Genomic DNA, 23138 nt, shown 5'->3' with positions numbered 1-23138 from the left:
GGAAATTAATTTACATAGACACCCAAAAAGAAAAAGCATGGCTCTCCACTGAAGAATAAAGCAGAATTCATATGATAAGGAATTAGGGATGATTTTACTAAAATATATTTACCTTTTAATTGCTTGAACATTGATGGATAACTGAAAAAAAGCAAGATATGAATTTCTCAAAAATTACCTAATTGGTTGGTTCTTTTTTTTTCTCTCTCCCCTTTCCTCCCCCACGCCCCCCCCCACCTGGCACTGCGTGTTCTTCTGCGTCTGCTTGCACCCTCGGCAATACCAGGAACCTGCATCTCTTTTTTGTTGCATCATCTTGCTGCATCAGGTCTCTGTGTGTGTGGCGCTACTCCTGTGTGGGCTGCACTTTTTTCATGCGGGGCAGCTCTTCCTGAAGGGCACACTCCTTGTGCGTGGGGCACCCCCACGTGGGGGCACCCTTGCATGGCACGGCACTCCTTGCACGCAGCAGCTCTGCACATGGGTCAGCTCACCACACAGACCAGGAGGCCCTGGGTATCGAACCCTGGACCCTCACCATATGGTAGTTGAGCCAACGTCCGCTTCCCCTAATTGGTTCTTAAATACAGTCAACAGTGAAAATTTTTAAGGAGATGACACTTTTCAGGAAAAATGAAAACACTTCTAATTATAATATGTAACATTCTAAGGGGTTGTCAACCCCTTAGAGCAGTATGTCTCTTGCCCTAATTTGGAAATATAACTTAAAGGAGAATACATATCCATGTAACTTATACAAGGTAAAGAATCAATAGTGCAAACAGAAAAAAAAGTCTTCCTTTTGACTTAAGTACCATTGACACTACTGTACTTTTGTCAGGAATGGCCTAGAAAGAACTGGTTTATAGATTAAAAACATGCCAATTATTTCATGCTCAAATGTCAAACAGAAAAACTGCATGCATGGTTCAGAAGTCTATCACATCATACCACATTGGGGATACATATAATGGCAAATAAATCATTTATCATTAATAGCCTTTTTATATAGGTCAAATTTGCTGGGGCTTGGTGTTTTGTATCTCACAGTTTAAAGAATGCTCTAAAGTCTAGGTTTTTAAACTTTTTAATCTATGGGGAAGGAAAACTAAAACTTTCTATAAACTCAGATTAATGCCTGCTAATGCACAGAAGAAAGAAAACCTAAAACCTTCCTCCTACTATAAAAACAAAATAGTGTGGCCTCTGTTTCTTTTCTGATAAGAGTCTTAAATACCAAACAGTTAACTGCATAATAACATTTACTGGCAGCCAGGCAGCCTGCTTAGCAGATATATAAAGCAGGTAAAAGGAGAAAAAGTTAATTTCTTGGCTGAATGATTCCATCGGTAGCTATAGGGCAAACCTGAAAGTCTTTTAGTAAAGTAGCAGTTGATTCTTCTATCAATCTGTAGCACACATACTCTTCCAAGGAAAGCATTAAATATGAAAATCATATCCCGTTATCATCTGTTTCCAGCTTTCAGCCTGGTAAGCTTTCTTAATGAATGCTGCAGCCTAAGGAACAAGCACGCTGTTGGCTTTTCTGAATAATGGAGTGATGCTACCATTTTTGCTTATTACAATATCGACTGGCTGAGGGGGTTTCACACATAGTCACAAGTGACTACTCTTGCCAGCATGCTCCAAGTTATTACAAGATGTTTTTAGACATTTCATCTAAAAGAGCTTTACTGCTTTTAGTGAAGAAAACATCTATGGTCTTGAACAGAATCATTTATATGGAGATAGGCGGGAGGATTAGAAGCCTGCATTAAGGCAGATATATAGCAGAATTTATTTAAGTATTCCTTGCCAGTCTTTTTGTCTGTTGCTTAGATATGCAATCTTTTCTGTCCACTTTCTCTGTGAAAAGATTAAAATGTACAAAATTATACATACAAAGAAGGGAATCAAAATACTATATTTTGTTTACTTTTCACTTAAAACATTTCTCCAATTAAAAAAAAAAGTATCTACAAATAATCAGTTAGCAAAACACAATTTTACCTACTAATGACTGCCATTCAGCAAATTTAATCATGCCAGACATTAATGCAACAGTCTATATATCAAAGTCTTTAATCACTTAAGGCTGAATACAAAAGATCCTTGTAATAATATGATTTTATTCAAGGCAATATTTTTTAAAAATGAACACTCAAGAAATCTTCTGTTAACATAAAGTTTATCATTTTAATTTATTACCTTTTTTCTGCCTTCATCTTTCAATCCACTTTTTAGTCCCAGGCTATCTTTTGAGAGTAGCTGCATCTTCTTAATTTGAGTCTCATATTCAATCTAAAAAGAAACAAAGTTTCATTTTGGGCTGGATATTATTACAACTAGTACCTATCTATGTCTTACAGTCTTTGTAACATAAAAGGAACAATGAAGTAGAAAGTAAACGTTGATCTTGCCAAGAAATTAAATTTATCCTAGAAATAGACAATTTCATAAATAACATATATCAAAAGTTGAATTCTATAAAATGTTATGTAAAACTTTAAAATAAAGTAAGATGTGATGGATTTTTACTTAGGCATCCAATTTAGGGAATAAAAGCTTGATTGTAAATAGCAATATATTGTCACTTTCATTAAGCTATCATGAAAACCATTATATTATGAAACTAATGGATTAGGCAGTATTTTCTTTGAAAAGGTGTGTCCTAGGAAAGAAGAAAACTCAATGCTACAAACTTATCTATATAATATCTACATAATGGCATGCTCTTAGTAGTTACATCGATGGAGAATAGTATTCACTTGATCCACCTAAAATGAATTCCACTTCCTGTGAGTAAAAATATAACACAGGCCTCATAATCAGGACCCTAAAAATCCTGTTTGTTCTGGCACTAGGGACTATATAAAGATGTCTGCATCATTAGCACAGTGTAAGTGATAAAAGTGATCCAATCATGAAATGACTTTTTCTTAAAAGCAAGGCACAGAAAGCATTTTGATTCAGTAGGTTAGTTTAATTAAAGCCTTGAAAAAGTCACTTATTGTGGTCCACTGCAGCTAAGTATCTGAACATTTTAAAAATTAGGCAGTGATGTGCTGCAATTAGAAACACACCTATGAGATAATCAAATTAGAAAGCTGTTTCCTTTGTATAAGCATAACATAGGCCTGAGCTTTATTTTCACACATAAAAATGATAATCAAAATTGATGTGTTTCTCTCAAAATATTTTAAAAGGTATTATAAGCTGCCTTGTCTTTAATAGCAGTCAGGGATTTTTATTTCCTCTAGCAGAATGGTTTTACCATAATAGATGACAATCATGATCTAAATAGATACCCAATTAAAGAAAAGTTTAATAAGGCTAGTACCAATGATAAAATACCAAAATAAACCAAGAAAAGATAAAGATATAAGGCAATTAATGAAGTTAAATTTATATCTCTCTGTTCTATATCTGCTCATTGAACTTGTGAACATTTGATTTTTTTCCTCTCTTTTTTAAAATTTCTTTGTGGATACTTAATTTTTAACCCCCAAATCCTTAAACAGGCACACTTTACAGATTCCAAGGGAAGGTATCTCTAAAAAGGGATAAAGATGGGTTACAAAGTAAACATAACCCAAAATTCCTTTTTCCTGTGGCTGCAAGGACTACCTTATACTTTTTGAGGTATTATAAGCATGCAAAAGGCATTACATCTGACTTCCTCATAATGGGGTCATTTCAGAGCCATAACTTCCAAAGACAGAATACTTTCTCATGGAAGCATAAGAGTTTTATGCAACTCATTTTGCTGGACTAAAAGAGGAAGTAATATACTACATAAGAACTTAATAAGGAAAAGAAAAATATCTTCAAAAGTCCAATTTAGGTTGCTCTCAATACATGTGAAAAATTTACTGAATTGTACATACTCTTTTCTATATTATGATGCAAATAAAAAAACTGTAAAATATTTTGAAATCAGAAAGTTACTATGATTAATTATATGATTGATAGATATAAACTGTACTTTTGCATCTTGTAGGACCATGTATCACTTACTCCCACCTCTTCTCTCTGCACTTAATCAGAGAGTTCTACTACTTTTTGTTTTTTGGTTTTAAGTATTTAAGTATTTTGTTTTTTGGTTTTAAGTTTGGAAAACACTGTATAGATGAATCTTTCCAAGGCCTTCCAGCTGAAAATGCCTGGTGCAACATCACAGGGTATGTCCTCATCAGCACTGATTTCTCTAACAGTCTTTCAAGTTTTATTCCTGATTTCCTTTATCTCTGCAATCTATTTATAACCTCCCAATATCTGAGAGTGCTTGCAGTGCATCCCTTCTTTCTGGAGACAGACTTCTGATCTCTGTTCCTTTCCTTCCATATGGCCTGGACTCCTCATCGTCAGATATGCTACATCAGGAGCCAAATTATTCACATCCTGGTAGCATTTCCTGGTCTGGAACCACTCTTAGGATAACGCCCTCATCCCCCTTTGGGAGATCTGTTTAATAATCCCAAGAGCATTGAATTAGCCCAACAAGTAACTAGTTCAAGGCATTACTATGCAGTTTCATGACACCAGGCTTGATACTACCTACCTAAATCTAGGAGTACCTTCCCACTCACTTCCTTAGCAGGCAAAGCAATTTATTTCAGCTCAGTTACTGAAGTCTGTTGGTGATGTGTGGAGTCATGGGAAGAGGAGAGGGAGGTTCTGGCAGATCTGTCAACTCTTTAGGGAGATCTCTCTCCATGCTCACAATGCGCCCCATTTTCCATTACATGTCCTTCTCTTCTTCTTTCTTATCACTTATATTCCTTCAGTCTCCCCTCATCACATTACCACTTGCCTGAAAGTATTACAACTACCTTTTTTTCACAGATTTTCCTTTTTTTATTAGTTTTTGGAATAGTACAGCTAATTCTCAGTTACAGAATAAGCGAATAACTGAAATGAATACACTCTTAAGACCACCTCGCCCAGGTACCTCATATTAGAGTTGAAGAAATGGGTACAGAGAGTTTCATAAATTGTCTGATCTGACGCTCCTGGTAACATGAGTGATGGACTAACCTTCACCATTTTTGTTTTCTCCCCTACTGTTTTCCAAGAATGCACTTCCTCTTAGATGCAAACTTTAAAAAAAAATTGGAGATAAATTGACTTACTACACTAATACATATTAACAGGCAAGTCACTCTAGTTAAAAAATGGAATTTTGCTACAGATTTTGTCCTTTGGGAGCCTTAAGGTTATGTGAGGAAAGGGGTACCCTGTGCTGCCCATAGTGGCTACCTTAATGCTTCGCAAGAATTGAATGAGAGTGTGAATGATCTGTCCCTCTCAAATTTTATTCCTATAGGCGCATGTAACCTAATGACTGAATGTGCAATGGGAGTTACATCTTTAAATAATGACATTATATCTTCAGAACACCTGTGCCACTAACAAATGCTTCCTGGGATGGTGAGACACAGGGTATAATCAACATCATATTAGTTCTCATACAGGTGTCCACAAGAGAACAGTCCAAAAATATGTGAAATTAATTTTCAGTTGGGGAGATCGCAATGCTTAGTGAGCACTTGCAGTCAGGGGGAGGGATCTCAACGCTCACTAAATTCTTATTACGTAATTCTTAATACGTTCTGGGTCAGATACTGAGAGCACTGAAATAATAAGACAAGGAGCTTGCAGTTAAGTGGGGAAATTGACACATAAACAATCATAATACCATAAAGGAAGTGCTCACTGAGATAATTATGACATAGACCTACGGCAGGGCACAGGGAGAGAGGCCATCTAGTTGAAGGAGGTAAGAGATAATGTGGTGCTTCCATGGAAATGCAAACTGTTCAGCACGTTTAAAGCACTGTGAGTGCATGTGCTTGTGCGTGAGAGAGAGAGAGAACGAGTAGGAGGGAGCAAGTGCACACACAGGAAATAAAGATGGATAGAGACAGTGGAAAGACATGGGGATGGAAGAAATAGAGGGGAAGAGATGGAGGGTATGGGGGAGACAGGGTGGGGAGATATAGGGGTAGGAAGAGACAGGGAGACAGGAATAGAGAGGAGAAAGAGATAGGAGGGAAAAATAGAAAAGGAAGGAAAAGGTGGGGGATGGGTGGGAGAAAGACAGGGTGTGTGAGGGAGAATGTGTACGTCTGTGTATCTGTGTAGAAGACACAGAGAAGGAGTATCTGTGTGTTTGGGGCGGGGTTATAGGGTTGAGGCTGGGAGGCGGTATGCAGGCAGAGGCCTGACTCCATAAATCCTGTAGGCAGAGAGGCACTACCAGATAGATGATGGCTCTCGCCCAGTGTGGGGATCCTCCCTGACTGCCTAACGTGCCAGCTCCATGCCTGAAACTGCAGGGAAGGGGCTGAAGCAGATGCTAGCAGTGCTCTACCATGTCCCTGGGCCTTTCTGGGTGCCCCTAAGTTCTAATATTTGTGCCTCTGGGCCTCAAGCTCCCTGAGAACCCAGGGTTAATCTCCCACCAGCCCCTGCCCACACTAGTCCCCGTCAATGGCACTTACAGCTGTGTCAGAATATCTCATATGTTTGGAGCCAGCTGCCAACTGGTGTGGCTGGCTCACTAACACACCCTGTTCAGCTCCCTGCCCTTTGCTGTCCCACTGATGCTCCTTCCCTTCCCAAACAAGCCACTTACATTTGAATCCTTGTCATGGGGTTTACATTGGGGAAAACCCAAACTAAGAGAAAGGCGAAGGGTACCGAGTTAAACTGCTAGAAGTTAGGACCACCTGGGACCCCTTCTATCAAAGCAGATAATGGGGGGTAGGGGGCAGAAAGAGGGAGAGGACACAGGCCTCATGGCACTACTAATACTAACATCTACATTCTTGAGCTGAGTTTATTCAGCCTCTTTCTCCATCTGAAAAGTACCAATAGAGCCACAACCCTGTATTTTCAACACTGTGACCAATCAATATCTTTAAAAGTTCCTGAAAGGTGAAGCGGACTTGGCCCAATGGATAGGGCATTAGCCTACCATATGGGAGGTTTGCGGTTCAAACCCCGGGCTTCCTTGACCCGTGTGGAGCTGGCCCATGCGCAGTGCTGATGCGTGCAAGGAGTGCCGTGCCACGCAGAGGTGCCCCCCCACATAGGGGAGCCCCACACGCAAGGAGTGCGCCCCGTAAGGAGAGCCACCCAGGGCGAAAGAAAGTGCAGCCTGTCTACAAATGGTGCCACCCACACGGAGAGAGACACAAAAAGATGATGCAACCAAAAGAAACACAGATTCCCGTGCCGCTGACAACAGAAGCGGACAAAGAAGACGCAGCAAATAGACACAGAGAACAGACAACCGGGGTGGGGATGGGGGGGAGGGGAAATAAATAAATAAATCTTTTAAAAAAAAGAAAAGAAAAGAAACAGATTCCCGGTGCCACTGGTAAGGATAGAAGCAGTCACAGAAGAACAAACAGCGAATGGACACAGAGAACAGACAACTGGGGGAGTGGGGGAGAGAAATAAATAAAAAAGAAATCTTTAAAAAAAAAAAGGCTCTGAAAATGAGTATAGGCCCTCAAATAAAGGATTATGATTCATAAAATCAGTTGAAAGTTTGTGTGTGTGTTTTTTAAAGCTTTTAAACCATTTTAAAAGATTTTAACATTATATAATAAGGTGGACTTAGTCTTACAAGGAGGGAGAAATTCATTTTGTATAATTTGGGCAAAATTCCCACTTCTCCCACACTGCTTTGCTTTGCCTCACTTTCTGGAATTCTACCAATTAGAACTGCATAAGTATTAACTGTACTCTATTCCAGGGGGGAAAGTCCTGGCATTTTGGGCAATATGCCTTGCTCATAAGACTTATACACGAGGGCAATAACAAAGAAGGTTAAGATTTGACACATGAAGGTGGCAGGACTGAGAAGACACAAATGGTTCTAGTAAACCTCAGGCCAGCACCAGGCACTGGTACCAAAGGAAGAAGCAGAAAGACATGGGAAGACACCAAGGGCAAACACTGCCTCCTCTGAACTTGTGCTGAGTGAAGGCCTGCTGACAGCAGGAGACTGGCTGGTTTTGTGGGTACACAAGAAGCACTCAGCTTTGGATGTAGGTGGCTGCAAAGTATAGTTCTTCAGGGAACTTACATGCTTCTCACCTGTAGTTACCTGGTCTTTTATGCCATTAGCAGACTAAAAGGAAAGGCATTCCCTATCCAAATGCAAAAGGAATACCTATGTAATTTTTGAACGATGTGTGCAAATAAAGCTTTTCATATTCCTATAAATGAAGTTTTGTCATTCTTTATAATGGTTCAATATACTGATATAGTTTAATAGCCCATTATACAAATTTATTTTTCTTTTTATATATCCTATTATATACAACTAATGTTCTTAATATAAAAATTATAAAAGATGACTCATTTTAAATTCTTTCCTACTGCATTTGTTTATAAAAAGAAATCAACAACTAAATAGGGAAGTGGATTTGGCTCAACTGATAGAGTGTTCACCTACCACATGGGAGGTCTAGGGTTCAAACCCAGGGCCTTCCGGACCTATGTGGAGAGCTGGCCACACGCAGTGCTGATGCATGCAAGGAGTGCTGTGGCACAAAGAGATGTCCCCCGAGCCCCATGCACAAGGAGTGCACCCCACAAGGAGTGCCATCCCATGAGAAAAAAGTGCAGCCTGCCCAGGAGTGGCACTGCACATACAGAGAGTTGACGCAGCAAGGTGATGCAATAAAAAGAGACACAGATTCCCAGTGCCACTGACAAGAATGCAAGCAGACACAGAAGAACATGCAATGAAAGGACACAGAGAGCAGACAAAGGGGGGGGGAGAGGAGAGAAATAAATAAAAAATAAATCTTAAAAAACAAACAACTAAATAAAGCATCAATATGGAAAGAAGAAAACATCTATTGCTTCATTTATTGCTGGGAAGGATAAATTCCTTGAAAAGAAAAGTGGTTTACACTGTTGATAACGACAACTGTTTTTTGAACTTTAAATAGTCTATTTGTATACTAAAAGAAAAAAATTGGAATGCTGTAACTAAAAATTGCGATTGCTTGAACACATCGAACACCCAGATCTTTGTCTCCAAATACCCCTCCTGACTAGAAAGGAACCACAGCCTCTTGAATAAAAGATTAATTTCACGTCTGAGGCAGGGGAAGTATCAGAATCATGGAATATCTACCTGTGCCCCAAAGCAAAGAAGGCTCAGAATGAATGAGGTCATGTAAAAAAGACAAAGGAGCTGATTTAAAGACACTCCCACCAGCCAAATTTGGGACAATATGACCAACAGAGAAAATAACTGATATGACAACATGAACAACAAAGAGTAACTGATAACATACTGAATAAAAAATTCACAAGTCCGTAGTGATATTTAAAAGAGAGTGGAAGATGGAAAGGGGACGTGGCTCAACTGACAGAGCATCCGTCTATCATATGGAGGTCCAGGGTTCGATACCCAGGGCCTCCTGACCTGTGTGGTGAGCTGACCCACGCACAGTGCTGCTGCATGCAAGGAGTGCCCTGCCACACAGGGTGCCCCCGCGTAGGGGTGCCCCACGCACAAGGAGTGTGCCCTGTAAGGAGGGCCGCCCTGTGTGAAAAAAGCACAGCCCATCCAGGAGTGGCGCCGCACACATGGAGAGCTGACACAGCAAGATAACACAACAAAAAAGAGACACAGATTCCCAGTGCCGCCTGACAAAAATGCAAGTGGACACAGAAGAACACACAGCAAATGGACACAGAGAGCAGACAAGGGGGGAGGAACAGAAAAAGAAATAAAATAAATTCTTAAAAAAATTAAATAAATAAGAGTGGAAGAGAGAAGGAAGAGGGAGAGTGAAAGCACCTGTCTATAAAAGAATGCTAGCTAATAAATGTATACAGAAAGATGAAATTAGAAAGTCACCCCTTCACAACTTCCACTTTGATAACTGAGGCAGCTAAGGCTAACCAGTGGATCCTAAAACCATTAAGTAAAAGGTTCTTGAGGAACAACATGACGATAATTAATTTTCAAAGGGAAGAAAAAACTACCTTCAATAGAGAGATCTAGAGATCACCATCTTAACTGAGACAAACAGCCTCACTCAGGTGGGACCATCTGACCTCATGTGCCTCCTGATGGGATGTAGTAGAAAATGCATAACCTCACCTGTGACTATTTACATTTAAATGAATTAAAATTAGCATTTAAAATTAAAATTAAAAATGCAGTCCTCAGTGTCATAAGCCAGATACAGTTAGTGGCCACCAAATTGGACAGCAGAAAGTTCTATTGGACTGTACTGATCCAGACCAAATGGGCAGTTTACAGGAAACTCAGTGGGCTGAAAGATAAGTTAAACAAAACCACAAAGAAGTAACCAGACACATTCAGAATGTGGGTCACTCTACAAGTAAATGGCTTGCCTTCTGCAAAAAGCCAACATCATGAAAATAAAAAGGGGGGAGTGGCAGGAGACTAAATGAGATTAAAAGAAACTAAAAAAGACACAACCAACAAATACTACTCCTCATTGGTTCCTGCTCTGGAAAACAGACTTTTGGGTGAACTGGGGAAATTTGAATATGGACTAGATACTAAATGATATTACAAAATCATTATTAATTTTCTTACAAGGGATAATAGTTTTATGATTACACAGGACACTGTCCTTGTTCTCAGGAGACCCATGCTCAAGTGTGTAGGGTGAAAGTGTCACAATGTCTACAGTTTGGCAATGGCCCCAGAAAATACACACACACACAGAGAAAGCAAATATTGCAAAATATTTACAACCATTACAACTAGGTAGAGGGTATATGAATGTTCATTATAATAATTCTTTCAATTTTTCTATGTACCTAAAGATTTTAAAATAAAAGGCTGGGGGGAAATTGCTAAAGCTTAAAAAAAAAAAAAAAAAAAAAAAAGGAGGAGGGTAGCTATTGAAACCAGCTCAATCTGTGACCCTGAGAAGAAGTGGTGAGGCGAAAGTCCTGATTCCTAGACACCATTAGGAAGTAGTGAGCAGCTCAGCACCTCTAGGAGTTGGGGTTCAATATCAGAGAGGCCTGTGGAGGGTAGGCACCCTGGCTCACCCAGCCCAGGAGCATGCTGGCAAAACCCCTGGAGCCAGTCTTATCCCTCAGCCCTCCTTCGCCTCGCTGCCTGACCAAAACAGAGGAACCCAGACCACAGAAAAAGGATCACATAAAAATGGCAGCTCCTAGTGGGAACTCTAATGCTGCACAAATTCAGTCATCCACCAACGAGTAAGTAAGGGCTGATCAGGTGCTGTGCCAGGGTCTGGCTGTGAGCTGACCTGTGCTAAGTTAAACTTTTGTGTAGTATGCAAGACCTTATAAATATCCCATTAACTCCTTAACTAAAGAAGGAATCTTAGAAAAATGCAACTTCAAGTTCTCTCATCAATATTTGTCTATATGGTAATTCACAGAGAGAAATGATCCATATCCTATGTATGAAGGAGCAAACATTAGTGGCTGCCACTGATGTAAAATTTACTGCCCATGATTTCTAATGTAGCAAAAGGGAGGGAGAAAGCCAAGTATAAAACAAGATATCACCTTCAGTTCTTGAAACTTCTCTGTGTTTGTGGGAAAGTGTTCAATATGAGCTTGGGCACGCTCAAATCGCTTTAAATATTCCTGATTTCGAGTACGAGCCCTCCTTTCTGATTCACATATTTCCTTCAGGTATTTCTTTAGTTTTACATACTTCAGCTTAACTCTAGAAAAAGAAAAGTGGATTTTCAAACAATGAAGTTAGACTTTGACAAACCTAAGCAAGAGTATTTCCTTTAACAAAAGTTGTAAATGAAGTATTTTGCCCAAAACACTGAAACCCAAAGGACAGAATATATTTTTAGAGAGAGAAAATAAATGCAGTATCACTAAGGTATCAAAAGGGCTACATCCATGCATAACTCTCCTGAGAAATGTATACATGACCACATTTTAACATTCACATAGCAAAGGTTTACACAGATTTATTTCTCAAAATTAAATGTGATTTCAAGAGTGGTGTTTATGTGGCCATGTTCAGATGAACAGCCCATTAGCAGTCTTTTATATGGCACACAAGTTCAAAACTATCTGCTTATTTAGAATTAGAATCCAATTATAAACTACAACCAATACACAACAAATTTTGAAATTTAAAATACTAGAAAAGTTCTCCTTTACAAAAGGTGAAAAAATATTTGTTAGAAATTGCAACATATTATTAAAATACTTCATAATAAGATAGAGACTAAAACTCTATTCAAACTGAAAAAACCTTTAGAGACTCTCATCCCATGGAGTTAACATACAAAAACTGATTTAAAAACAGTCACCACTGTCATTTCTTACCTGTATATATCAGACTGGTTATATTCATGAAGTTTCCTTTCCAAGTCCAACCTCTTCTTTTCACTATAAAAGAGAAAGAAACATTTTATAAATAATTACAAATTTAGAACAATGATCCCCTTTTGAAATCACCCCTTTGTGAGAATATTTCTCCAGTCTCTAAGACAGAGAAAATTCCAACTGCCTTTGAAACTCAAGACACAGAGAAATACTTAGTCACCAGGGAAATCTAGGAAGCAAATAGGACACTGATGTGAGACAAAAAGAACAAGATTCTCAACTTGAGGAAATGCAGCTGGAAAAGGCAGGCTCACTCATTCATACTTTGAGCTAAATATTTCTTAAGTGCTTATTATGGGCCAGGCACTATTCTAGGCCTGGAAACTACCACGGTAAGCAAGCAGCCAAGACCCCAATCCTCAGGCAGCTGACATTTTAGGGAGAAGAACAGACAATAAATAAATAAACATGTAAAACAAATAAGGCCAGACTTGTCTGAGAAGTGACACTTAAGCCATGGCGGGTTCTCAATACCACAACTCTCCACCATGCTCACTTTCACTCAACTAACATTCAATAGTGTCAATTTCTGGACTATTATGATATCTCAACTGCATCAATATTGGCATTGAAAATACTGGGGCTGGTTAATGGCCCCTTTAAAAGGATGTTTTTATATAATTGGAAGAGTCAGTTCCACTTATATGTTTCTGGCATGCTTGTAGCACTATACATACTGTTAACAAGTCACTCCATTAGGTTATTTTATATTCAATTACTGATGTTCAAGACAATGTAGGAAAGCATGGTCTATATAAAGAAAAATATTCAGCATATAAAATTATATCTATGTATTTTTATAACTCGGGCTAGACATAATCCTGTTGCAAGGGAAAGGCCCAGTTACCAGACCAGCTAACACAGCAAAGACGTATTTCTAAAAGGGCGAATAAAAAGTGAGGTTTTTCGTGTTTTTTTAAAAATCTCTCACTCCCAGGAATTTCTGGATTGATAAAGCAGTTGGGACTACCCAGGGCTGCAGCCTTTGAAATGAGCCTGGACCAAACACTCAAATAGGATACAGATGCTCTTTACTCTTTGCTCCTCAAAGCTTTTTTTTTTTTTTTTTTTTTAACTTTGAGGCCTGTTATTCCAGGAGAGGGGAAAAAAGAATACGCAGCTTTACTTTACACGTTAGTCAAGTTCCCTCTTTTATAGCAAAGAATTGAGCTTCGGAAGGGTCAAATGACCTACTCAAGGCCACGTAACTGTTCACATACTAGAACCCAGGTTTCCATATTTCACTGCAGGTTTTTCTACATCAAAAGGTATTCACCTCTATGCTTGTTAACTATGCATTCATCAGAGTTAGCAATGAATTCCTAAAGTGAAAAATGAACACACGCAGCAATATTTGTACTGACTTTAAAAATAAAACAAACCTCCAAATGCAGAACCATGAATATGCTATAAAATTTGACTCAAATGACTTAGATAATTTCAACAGTGTTGCCTTGCTTAACAGTTAAAGCAGTAAGTGTTAAACATAAAACGAGTAATAATCATGACAGTTATTATACCATAAGGACTATAAAGCGCCAGGTGTTCCTAGCACAAGAAACAAACGTGATAACTCAATTTTAAAAAGAATGCTTTAAATCGGTAACATTTTAAAATTAGGACTTGTCTAAAATAGACAACTAAAGCCTGAGGGTAAACTATTAACAGAACAGACACTGAGCCAAAAAGCACTTTGAGTTTACTGAAGCACAGAACAATGTCTCTTGCCTTTTAATTATCAAGTAAATGCAGAAACTTAATGAAGTCTTGGAAGTATCACACTATCACTCTTTCCAGTGGCTAACTAGAAAATGGTCATTATTTAGTGATAATGTGGGGTTACAGGGTTCTATACAAGACATCCCTAGCTCCTAGATTAGCCTGTTGACTCTGGAATCTCTTCCATTCACTCAACAAACATTTATGAAGCACCTCTTCGACCTCAAGTACTCTCTCCCCAGCTAAAGAGCCAGCTGGATATGGTTCCTGCCCTGATGGAATTCTCAGTCTAGGCTGGGAGCAAATCACTTAAGCAGTCACCGAAAGTGCTGCAAGAAGGCTGAGGTCACAGTACTTGGGGCAGGGAAGGCACTGCAGGAAGTGATTTTTTAAAATTTGGAGGTGAGGAGATCAGTGGCGCGGATGAGATGACATTTCAGAGGAAAAATTAGCATGTAGGAAAGGATTAAGGAGTAAAACATACTGAAGACAAGTGAGGAGGCCTGTTGTCAATGCTCTGTAAATATTTAGCAAGACTTAAAACCAGCATGAGTATAAATTCTTTTCAGAACCACTTACTTCTACCTTTACCTTACATGTTATTATTAACATTTAGAACTGCTAGACACAGCTCTCCTGCTCACTAGATTGTTTTGTAACTTTGAACACTCATTAAGCATTGTTTATCAAGAGATCCAAAAATCTATTTCCTTCCTTGCCAACTAATGAGATTTTCTACTTCAATTAATTTAGCAGCTAAATAAGAGTTTCAACAACTCATCTGTTATGTGGCTATTTACAGTAAATTGCTTCAGAATTCTCTCCCTTAATGTACTCTTCGAGCTACCTGTTTTCAGTGGTTTCCACGTTTCACGTCCTAATCAAAGGAACCCTATGGAAGTTGACATCCCAATGGAAATTTCATCCCTTTGGCTGGAAATCTGGGCGGCCGCACCTTCCCCCAAAAAAGTCTCCTGCATTTCAATAGGACATATGTTTATGGGCACGCCCATACTCATACCTGCATTCCAGGACCTGTCATCACTGATGCCGGTGCAGCTGTCAGGGTGGAATGACAATTTGCAAAGAGACTCGGAAGAGAGCGTGCAGAAGTGGACCAAGGATATTCACAAGGCTTGGTTGAGAGTGACAGGCAGAACTCCCACTTTCACTTCACGGCAAATTCAGTGACGCGACCCCGTCCCCTAAGCAGGAGTGGCTTCATTTGTAGCTGGGGGTCTTCACCTCTCTCTGTGCTCACCTCCAACGAGGTGGGCGTCTCTGACAAACTATCCTCTAAGCCTCACTGAGAGTCTGGGGGCATCGCAAACGGAACCGGCGCAGGTGAACCACAGACCAGGACAGTGGGGACAAGCAAGGGACAGGGCAGCCAGAAGACCCTCCGCGCGGCAGTCCGCGCCACCGCCCCGCTGGCCATACCTGTCCCGCAGCCCGTGCTGGAGGCGGCCCAGCCTTTCGTAGTAGTCGGGGCTCGCCAGGGGCGCCGACGGTGCGGAGGCCCGACGCATGGCGCCGCCGCCGCCACCGGCCTCGCTCCGCCAGGCCTCGAGCTGCCAGGCAACCGGGTTTGTCTGAGGCGACGCACCCACCATGCACCGCGGGTAAACACGCCGCCTGGCCGCCGTGCAGGGGGCGGGGCGGAGGCCGTGGAAAGGCGGGCGGAGGCTGGGCAGCGGCGGCGCGGCGTGAAGGGGCGGGGCGGAGGTTTGCAGGGGGCGGGGCGGAGGCCAAAAGGCAAGGTTGGAGGCCCGCTCCCGGCTCTGCGCAGGGGACGGGTCGTCGTTGGGGGTGGGGTGGAGGCGTGAAGGGGGCGGAGCGGCGACTGTGGACAGGGCGCGAATGGGCGTCGCAGGGGGCGGGGCGTCATGAAGGGGCGGGGCGTGGACCTGAGGGGGCGGGGCGGCGGCCTAGGGGAGGACGTGACTGGGCGCCGCGCAGGGGGCGGGGCGTTGTGGAGGGCCGAGTCGGCGCCCTCGGAGAGGACAGGCCCTGGCTCCAGCAGGGGGCGGGGTGACCCGCCGTGGAGGGCTAGGTGCCGCGGCCACCGGAATCTGGAGACTGGCATTTCTCTCCCCATGACCCTTCACAATTCGTACGAGAGAGACCCTCTGAAGGCTAAGCCTGTCTTGTCCGGTGTCATTCAGAAAGTGGCCCTCGATTCCACCTGGGTAGAGGAAGGAGGCTGGCAGGAACAATCTACGTGATCATTTTTGTCTTTGGCATCTAGTTGCATTAATTTTATAAGGTGCATTCTCTCCCCCACTCCCGCCTTCTCTGGGTTTGCTGAGTGTCAGGCACTCTTAAGCTTGTTTCACTTGTCAGTACTAAAAGCAAAACAAAACACCACAAAAAAAGACAAAACCCCAAAACACTGAGCAACTCTGCTCAGCTTCTAACTGCACAACGCTGTCCTTGAAAATCCATGTGGACCCTTTAAGCAGGTGGAACTAAAAGGAAGGTCCCTCCAGGGCGGGTTAAGGCTGCAGGTGACATCACGGATTGGTGGAGAAGGAAAAGTTGTTTCCGAAGCAGAAATTTGTCCGTGTCCACGCTGCTCAGATGGACCGGTCTCCAAACGTCCTGTAGAGCCCCAGAAAGGGGACTCTGGAGACACACTGCCGGAGCTAAACTCTCCTCTTCCTCCAGCCAGCTATGTGACTTTGTACAAGTCCTCGACCCTCTTGAAACCAGGTTTCCTCAACTGTAAAAATGAGGAGGCTGTTACTGCAGGACCCAGCTGTGTCGGGATTACGATTAGGTTAGTAGATGTGTATGAAGTGTTATAAGGGAACATAATGTCTGCTTTCACCATTATCAGCTTACCCTCCTTTTCCTCATCACTGTGGGAAAAGGCTCCTGAAGAAAGAAAACCATATTCCAAAATCCACAGGGCAGAAGAAACTAAAACATTTCTTTATTCACTTATTCTTCACTCCTTTTGGTTTCTTTTCTCAGCCATTAATTTCAATGAAAGGTGAAAGGTATAACTGCAACTGAACTGATGATTAGTAAGAGATATGGAAAATTCTCAAGTTGACAATATAAAACTTAATGTCCCTCAGCCTTCCCCTCACATTTGCCAGGTCCAGGGCAAGAGTACAAATGGCGGCCCTCATAACATCTGTCTAAATATTGAAAAGTTGTAAATCAAGATATACTCTAGGTGAAATATGTTCTCTCTGACCAATATAACCTTCGTAACAACTGAGTCCTTCCCAGCCCACCCTATTATTTCCTAGCCTGACTCACCCTGCACTCTGAGGAGCCTCACCTACAGGCAAGGATGTGTGGACCCCAACCCCTGCCCCACAAGTCGAAGCTTTGTCCAACCCCCCTCTTCAGCCTCCTCTTGGCCTTAGGTCGTATGGATTAGTATGAAACAGTGATGGTCACTCTTGGAATGAAGGACCCAGGAAAAAAGTCTCTGAAAGCTTTGGAAAGGTACTTGAGCCCATTTGAGCAGGGGATAATCAGGATCCTGGGTACTTGGAATATGTTCTAGAAGAAGGGAATTGAAGCGGGACATGAGGCGCATGACCAGAGAGGGCTGTGGCAGGCTTTCTATTACACAGGGGGCAGGAGGTCTAAGGGTGGCACTGGTGTTACTTTTATTTAATTGTTCTATCAAATCATTATAACAAATTGATTCAGTATAGTGCACAGAGGCCTCTTCTATTGGTTTTAGCACAATCAACATTTTACTACAACCCTGGCAAAAAAAAAAAGTGTTACCCATTTAGCATGTTTTATTTAGGTCCGCCTTCACCCAGATTGGTTTTATAAGGGAGAAAAATCCCCCAAACAATTAATATAAAACTAATTATTTTTGGCGAATAGCACAGAGTAAGCAGCTGAGATAATCAATCAGCCTCCCAAATTTGTATTAGGCCGTTTTAGGAGAGTCTGCAAATTAAATATAACTAAACGGTAAATAGATAATACAAAATAATTATAATTTGCATTTTATTGTTGATTCATTAATGACGTATGACAAATCTAGAGGCAGGACCCTCTTTTTTAACACATAGCAAACAAAATGAATATTTCTAGAGTATTTATGCTAAAATTATGCATTCTAAATGGTGAGAGACTTCTAATAAATTCAAGGTTCTTCACTTAGAATATTTAATTTGCTAGAGCACTCTCTCAATATTTTTCTTAAGTCCCATTATATTAGCAGAGCTGATTTCTATAAGCAGCTCTGCTTTTATCTAGTCTCGGATAACTGTGGGTCCTTGAGAGTCTGCCTTGATGGACAAGCCTTCCTATGTAAGTAACAAAATATCTTAGCTGGAAGTTAGAGCAAGTCTAGCTTCACCCTCTCATTTTACAGAGTCGGAAAAAAGGTTCAGGGTAGGTAAGGGACTTGGTGAAAGTCACACACCTGGTATTCTATGTAATATTAATGAATCTAGTTGAAAACATGGGTTTTAACAGTCCCAGTAAGCAAACATCAATGAAAAGCCAGTGTCTCAGTCCAGCAGTCGTATGATTCCTAGGATGAACCCATATGAAACTGCAAAAACAATTGAATCAATGAATGGGAAATTAGTTTTGAAAATGTGTTGAAATTAGTATTTTGCATTTTAAAATGTACATACAATGTAGTTTTAAAAGAAACCCTGTGTATTTAAATCAATTATTGTTTGGATGTAAACATGGGAAAGTATTTTATTTTGCAGTGACTATGCAGATATATTAGCCATGGTATCCTACACTGTTAGGAAGTTTTGTTTGAAAGTAGAGACGAATCAACAAAAGATATGGGAAAAGCTGTAAAGCTGTGGTGTCATGTGTATGTAGCTCTCCCTGCCCTTGAACATTTACACTCTTCTAACCATTTATGCCTCATTTAAACATCATAAACCCAAGCATCTTGCCCTAAGCATCATGTGTCCTTGTTAAGCTAATAGTAGCTCTAGGATTCAAACACAGGCCTGTTCTGATTCCAAAGCCCATCTGCTCTTATCCTCCATTCTACAAGACCTTGAAACTTATCATTTGACACTTACTGGTTTTTGTTTGTTTGTTTGGTTTTAGGAGGTACCAGAGATTGAACACAGGATTCAGATTTCCTATACATGGAAATCTGTATAGGTGCTCAACCACTGAATTACATCCGCTCCCCAATGAGAGTTGGTTTCTTCACTTGTTTGTTTGTTTTGTTTTTAGGAGGTACTGGGGATTAAACCCAGGACCTTGTACAGGTAATGCAGGTGCTCAACCACTTGAGCTATATCCTCTTCTCATGGTTACTTTTTATTTTCCTCATATGAGATGTGTAAATTATATACAGTGTGACCCAGAGGGGTTTTTACATATACAATGTTCATTGCTTGAGGAATAGTATGTAATTATACAGGATACATTTTTCTACATGTTGTGATACAAAACTATGTGTTCATAATTATGTTTGATTTCAAAGGGCTACATTTTCCATCCTTTCTAGTAGTATATTGCATCCTTTCTGTATGACCATGTTCTGGCCAATGAAATGTGAACAGAAGTGATGCATCCACTTCCAGGTCTGATCCCCCAAATCCTGCACTCTTTCTATAGCCTTTGCTAGTGGACCAGCTGGGTGCAGAGGATCCAATGGAGAAGTCTGGAACCCTAAAATAAGACTGAATGGCTGCAAAGAACACTGGTCTGTGACTTGAGCAAGAAATAGACCTAATTATGTTTAGATACTGATATTTTGGGGTTGGTCATTTCAGCAGCTGGCACTGCTTATCCTAACTAATATACTTAGCATCCCACACAGAGATTATGCAGATGCATCAAAACATTTTCCACAAAATTCTCACAAGAATTCATGAAACTGTCCAAGTAGCAAGGGAGACTGAAAACCTAGAACTCTGAGATTAACAAGAGAGATCTACATAATGAAGGCAAGACTATACTGAAGAACTGACTAGAGCAGCTCTGTCCAACGGAACTTTCTACAGTGAAGGGAATGCTTTGGTCTATGCTTTCCAATATGGTAGCCACTAGCTACATGTGACTATGGAGCAATTGTATGTGCCTAGTGCAACTGAGGATTTGAATCCTTATTTAATTTTAATTATTATTGAAATTTAAGAGCTACTACTTTGTACAGTGCAGATCTTAAAGATAAAATGGAAAGATAGATAAACAGGAAGGGCCATAAGTTGCTGGGAAGTGGAAATATAGAAACCAGAAGGCAAGATGCCATTTTTGATGGGAAGTGATGGTGGTCAAGGCAGAGGTTCTAAAGTTACTAAGAGAATTGTGTCCAAAAACATATGTGAAAGCTAATTTAAAACAATAAGAGGGCTTCCTGGAAGATGGCAGATTATTAATAGAAAGACACAGGACTTATTCCTCTCCCAGGAAAAATAGCTAGAGGACAGGAAAAAATGGCCTAGGGAAAAATGTTCTAGGATTTAGGACACCAGAGGAAGGCTGAACACTACCCAGAAGAGAGAGGGGCACAGGGAAAGAATCTTGACAGAAAGACTGTGGGTGGAAGCTGCAGCTGCTGGCACCCTTTCCCCCCACACTCTAAGCAGACAGCTTTGAATTCTCTGGCCTCTGGCCAGTGGCTAAAGACATAGGGATCCACCTTCCCAGGAAACAGGAGAGAGAAGGACTCAGCCTAAGGCTGATTCAGTTTTTAGCCAACAAATCTAGTATGTTGTGTTCCAAATGCCAATCCAGGCTGGGTGGGGCTGGACCATTGTTTGTCCTGGGAGACATGTGACTAAAGAGACCCAACCAAAAAATAATAATAATAAAGAGACCCAACCCTCTCCATCACCCTCCCTACTGACCAGGACTGGTTTTTAAGGACACAGAGGGGAGTGGAATGATTTCCTACCCATGAAAAAGGAGGGGGCTGCCAAAAAAGGTTGGAGAACAACTTCCAAGAAAATTTGAATTGTGAGGCTCTACCATACTGTTGCTGTCAGTGTTGTGGTGAACACACTCCATCCAAGGTTTGAACTGAGAGAACTATTGAAAAGTGCCATTTCCTGGTGAACCAAGGAAGTGCATGGGAGAAAATTAAAAGTAAATAAGTAAATAAGTAAAAAAAGGTTTTTTACAGCCTTTAATCCCAATCACCAAGGTCATTGGAAGTAGGTCTGCAACCCATCACTGGGTCCATGGCCCAGATTTGAGCAACTAACAGGGACAATTCTAAAGATCTAAAACAGGTTGAACCAAGAATCAAGAGTGGCAGTAACACAGCATCTCACAACTAAATCCCTGTGAAAGAGACAGAAATCAAACATCAGAATAAACTCACTATCATAATGAGCTTATGCCTAGACATCAGCAAAAATTTACAAGAAATGGAAGAAAATGGAAGAAATGGCACAAGCAAAGTAATATATCAAAGTCCCAGATGAGACATAGGATTTGAGACAAATGATCAATGAGCGTCTTACAATCTCCAAAATCAAATCAAAGAGTTGAAAGACAATATGGCTAGAGATAAAGGACATCAAGAAGACAATAGGTGAGCACAAAGAATTTGAAAACCTAAATTTAAAAAATAATAGATCTGGGAGTAGATGTGGCTCAACCAGTTGGGCACCCACCTACCACATGGGAAGTCCCAGGTTCAGGTCCTGGTGCCTCCTAAAGAAGATGAGCAGATGCCACACTCATCACAATGAGATAGATGCCACATCCACCACAATGAGCATACCTAAACGAGTAGATTCCACAAGCCAGCAGACACAGCAGCCTGCAGGGAGTGGATGTGGCTCGGGCTGTTGAGCACTCACCTCCCAAGTGGGAGGTCCAAGTTCAGTTCCTGGTGCCTCCTGGAGAAGGTGAGCAAACAATGAGCAGATAGACAAGAGAACCATGTGGGGGAGGAGGGATAAATAAAAAACAAAACAGATCTTATGGGAGTGAACAACACAATAGGTGAGATAAAAAACACATTAGAGACATAGAGAAGCATATATGAAATTATAGGGGAAAGAATAAGTGATGCAAAAGACAGAACAGTTGAAATTGAAGAGAGAGAAGAACACAGAGAGAAAAGAATGGGAAACAAATGAGCAGGGGCTCAGGGAGTTAAATAATTACATGAGTTGCAACAATATATGTGTCATGGGTGTTCCAGAAGGAGAAGAGAAGTAAAAAGGGGCATAAAGAATATTTGAGGGGGGCGACAGACTTGGCCCAGTGGTTACGGCATCTGTCTACCACATGGGAGGTCCGCGGTTCAGACCCCGGGCCTCCTTGACCTGTGTGGAGCTGGCCCATGTGCAGTGCTGATGCATGCAAGGAGTGCCCTGCCACACAGGGGTGTCCCCCGCGTAGCAGAGCCCCACGCGCAGGGAGTGCACTCCGTAAGGAGAGCCGCCCAGCGCGAAAGAAAGTGCAGCCTGCCCAGGAGTGGTGCCGCACACATGGAGAGCTGACACAACGGGATGACACAACCAAAAGAGACACAGATTCCCATGCCATTGACAAAAACAGAAGTGGACACAGAAGACGCAGCAAGATGGACAGAGAGAGCAGACAACCGGGGGTGGGGGAAGGGGAGAGAAATAAATAAATAAATAAATCTAAAAAAAAAAAAGAATATTTGAGGAAATAAATAATGGCTGAAAATCTCCAACTCTAATGAAAGATTAATTAACATGTCCAAGAAGTGCAACATACCCCAATCAGAATAATGTGAATAGACATACTCCAAGACATATAGTACTCAGAATGTCAAAAGTCAAAAATAAAGAGAAAATTCTGAAAGCAGCAAGGGAGAAGCAAACCATCACATACAAGGGATGCCCATTAAGACTTACTATGAATTTCTTATCAGAAACCATGGAAACAAGAAGACAGTGGTATGATACAATTAGGATACTGAAAGAGAAAAATTGCATAAATACCAAAGCACCAAACCAGGATTCCCCAAAATAACATGGGGTAAACTCTGGCAAAACTGAAGGGAGAAATAGACATCTCTACAATAATAGGCTTCAGCACAACCCTTACATCATTAGATAGAACTA

The 23138-nt window shown here is 41.0% G+C and overlaps 1 protein-coding gene across 1 annotated transcript in view; it reads right to left on the bottom strand.

Annotated features, from left to right (window-relative positions):
- The window catches only part of KIZ (kizuna centrosomal protein), a 112362-nt gene extending 96586 nt beyond the window's left edge, over positions 1–15776 (bottom strand). The window contains exons 1-4 of the mRNA XM_004447758.4: positions 15562–15776; positions 12343–12405; positions 11557–11719; positions 2209–2301 (exon numbers count right to left, since the gene is read on the bottom strand). Coding sequence (XP_004447815.1) covers positions 2209–2301; positions 11557–11719; positions 12343–12405; positions 15562–15734 — 492 coding nt within the window. The 5' untranslated portion in view covers positions 15735–15776. The remainder of the gene's footprint in view (positions 1–2208; positions 2302–11556; positions 11720–12342; positions 12406–15561) is intronic.
- Between the last annotated feature and the right edge of the window lie 7362 nt (positions 15777–23138).

This window comes from Dasypus novemcinctus, chromosome 24 (assembly GCF_030445035.2).
Source record: "Dasypus novemcinctus isolate mDasNov1 chromosome 24, mDasNov1.1.hap2, whole genome shotgun sequence".
NCBI lineage: Eukaryota > Metazoa > Chordata > Mammalia > Cingulata > Dasypodidae > Dasypus > Dasypus novemcinctus.
Note: the sequence above shows the minus strand (reverse complement) of the source record. Positions and strands in the feature narration are given on the sequence as shown.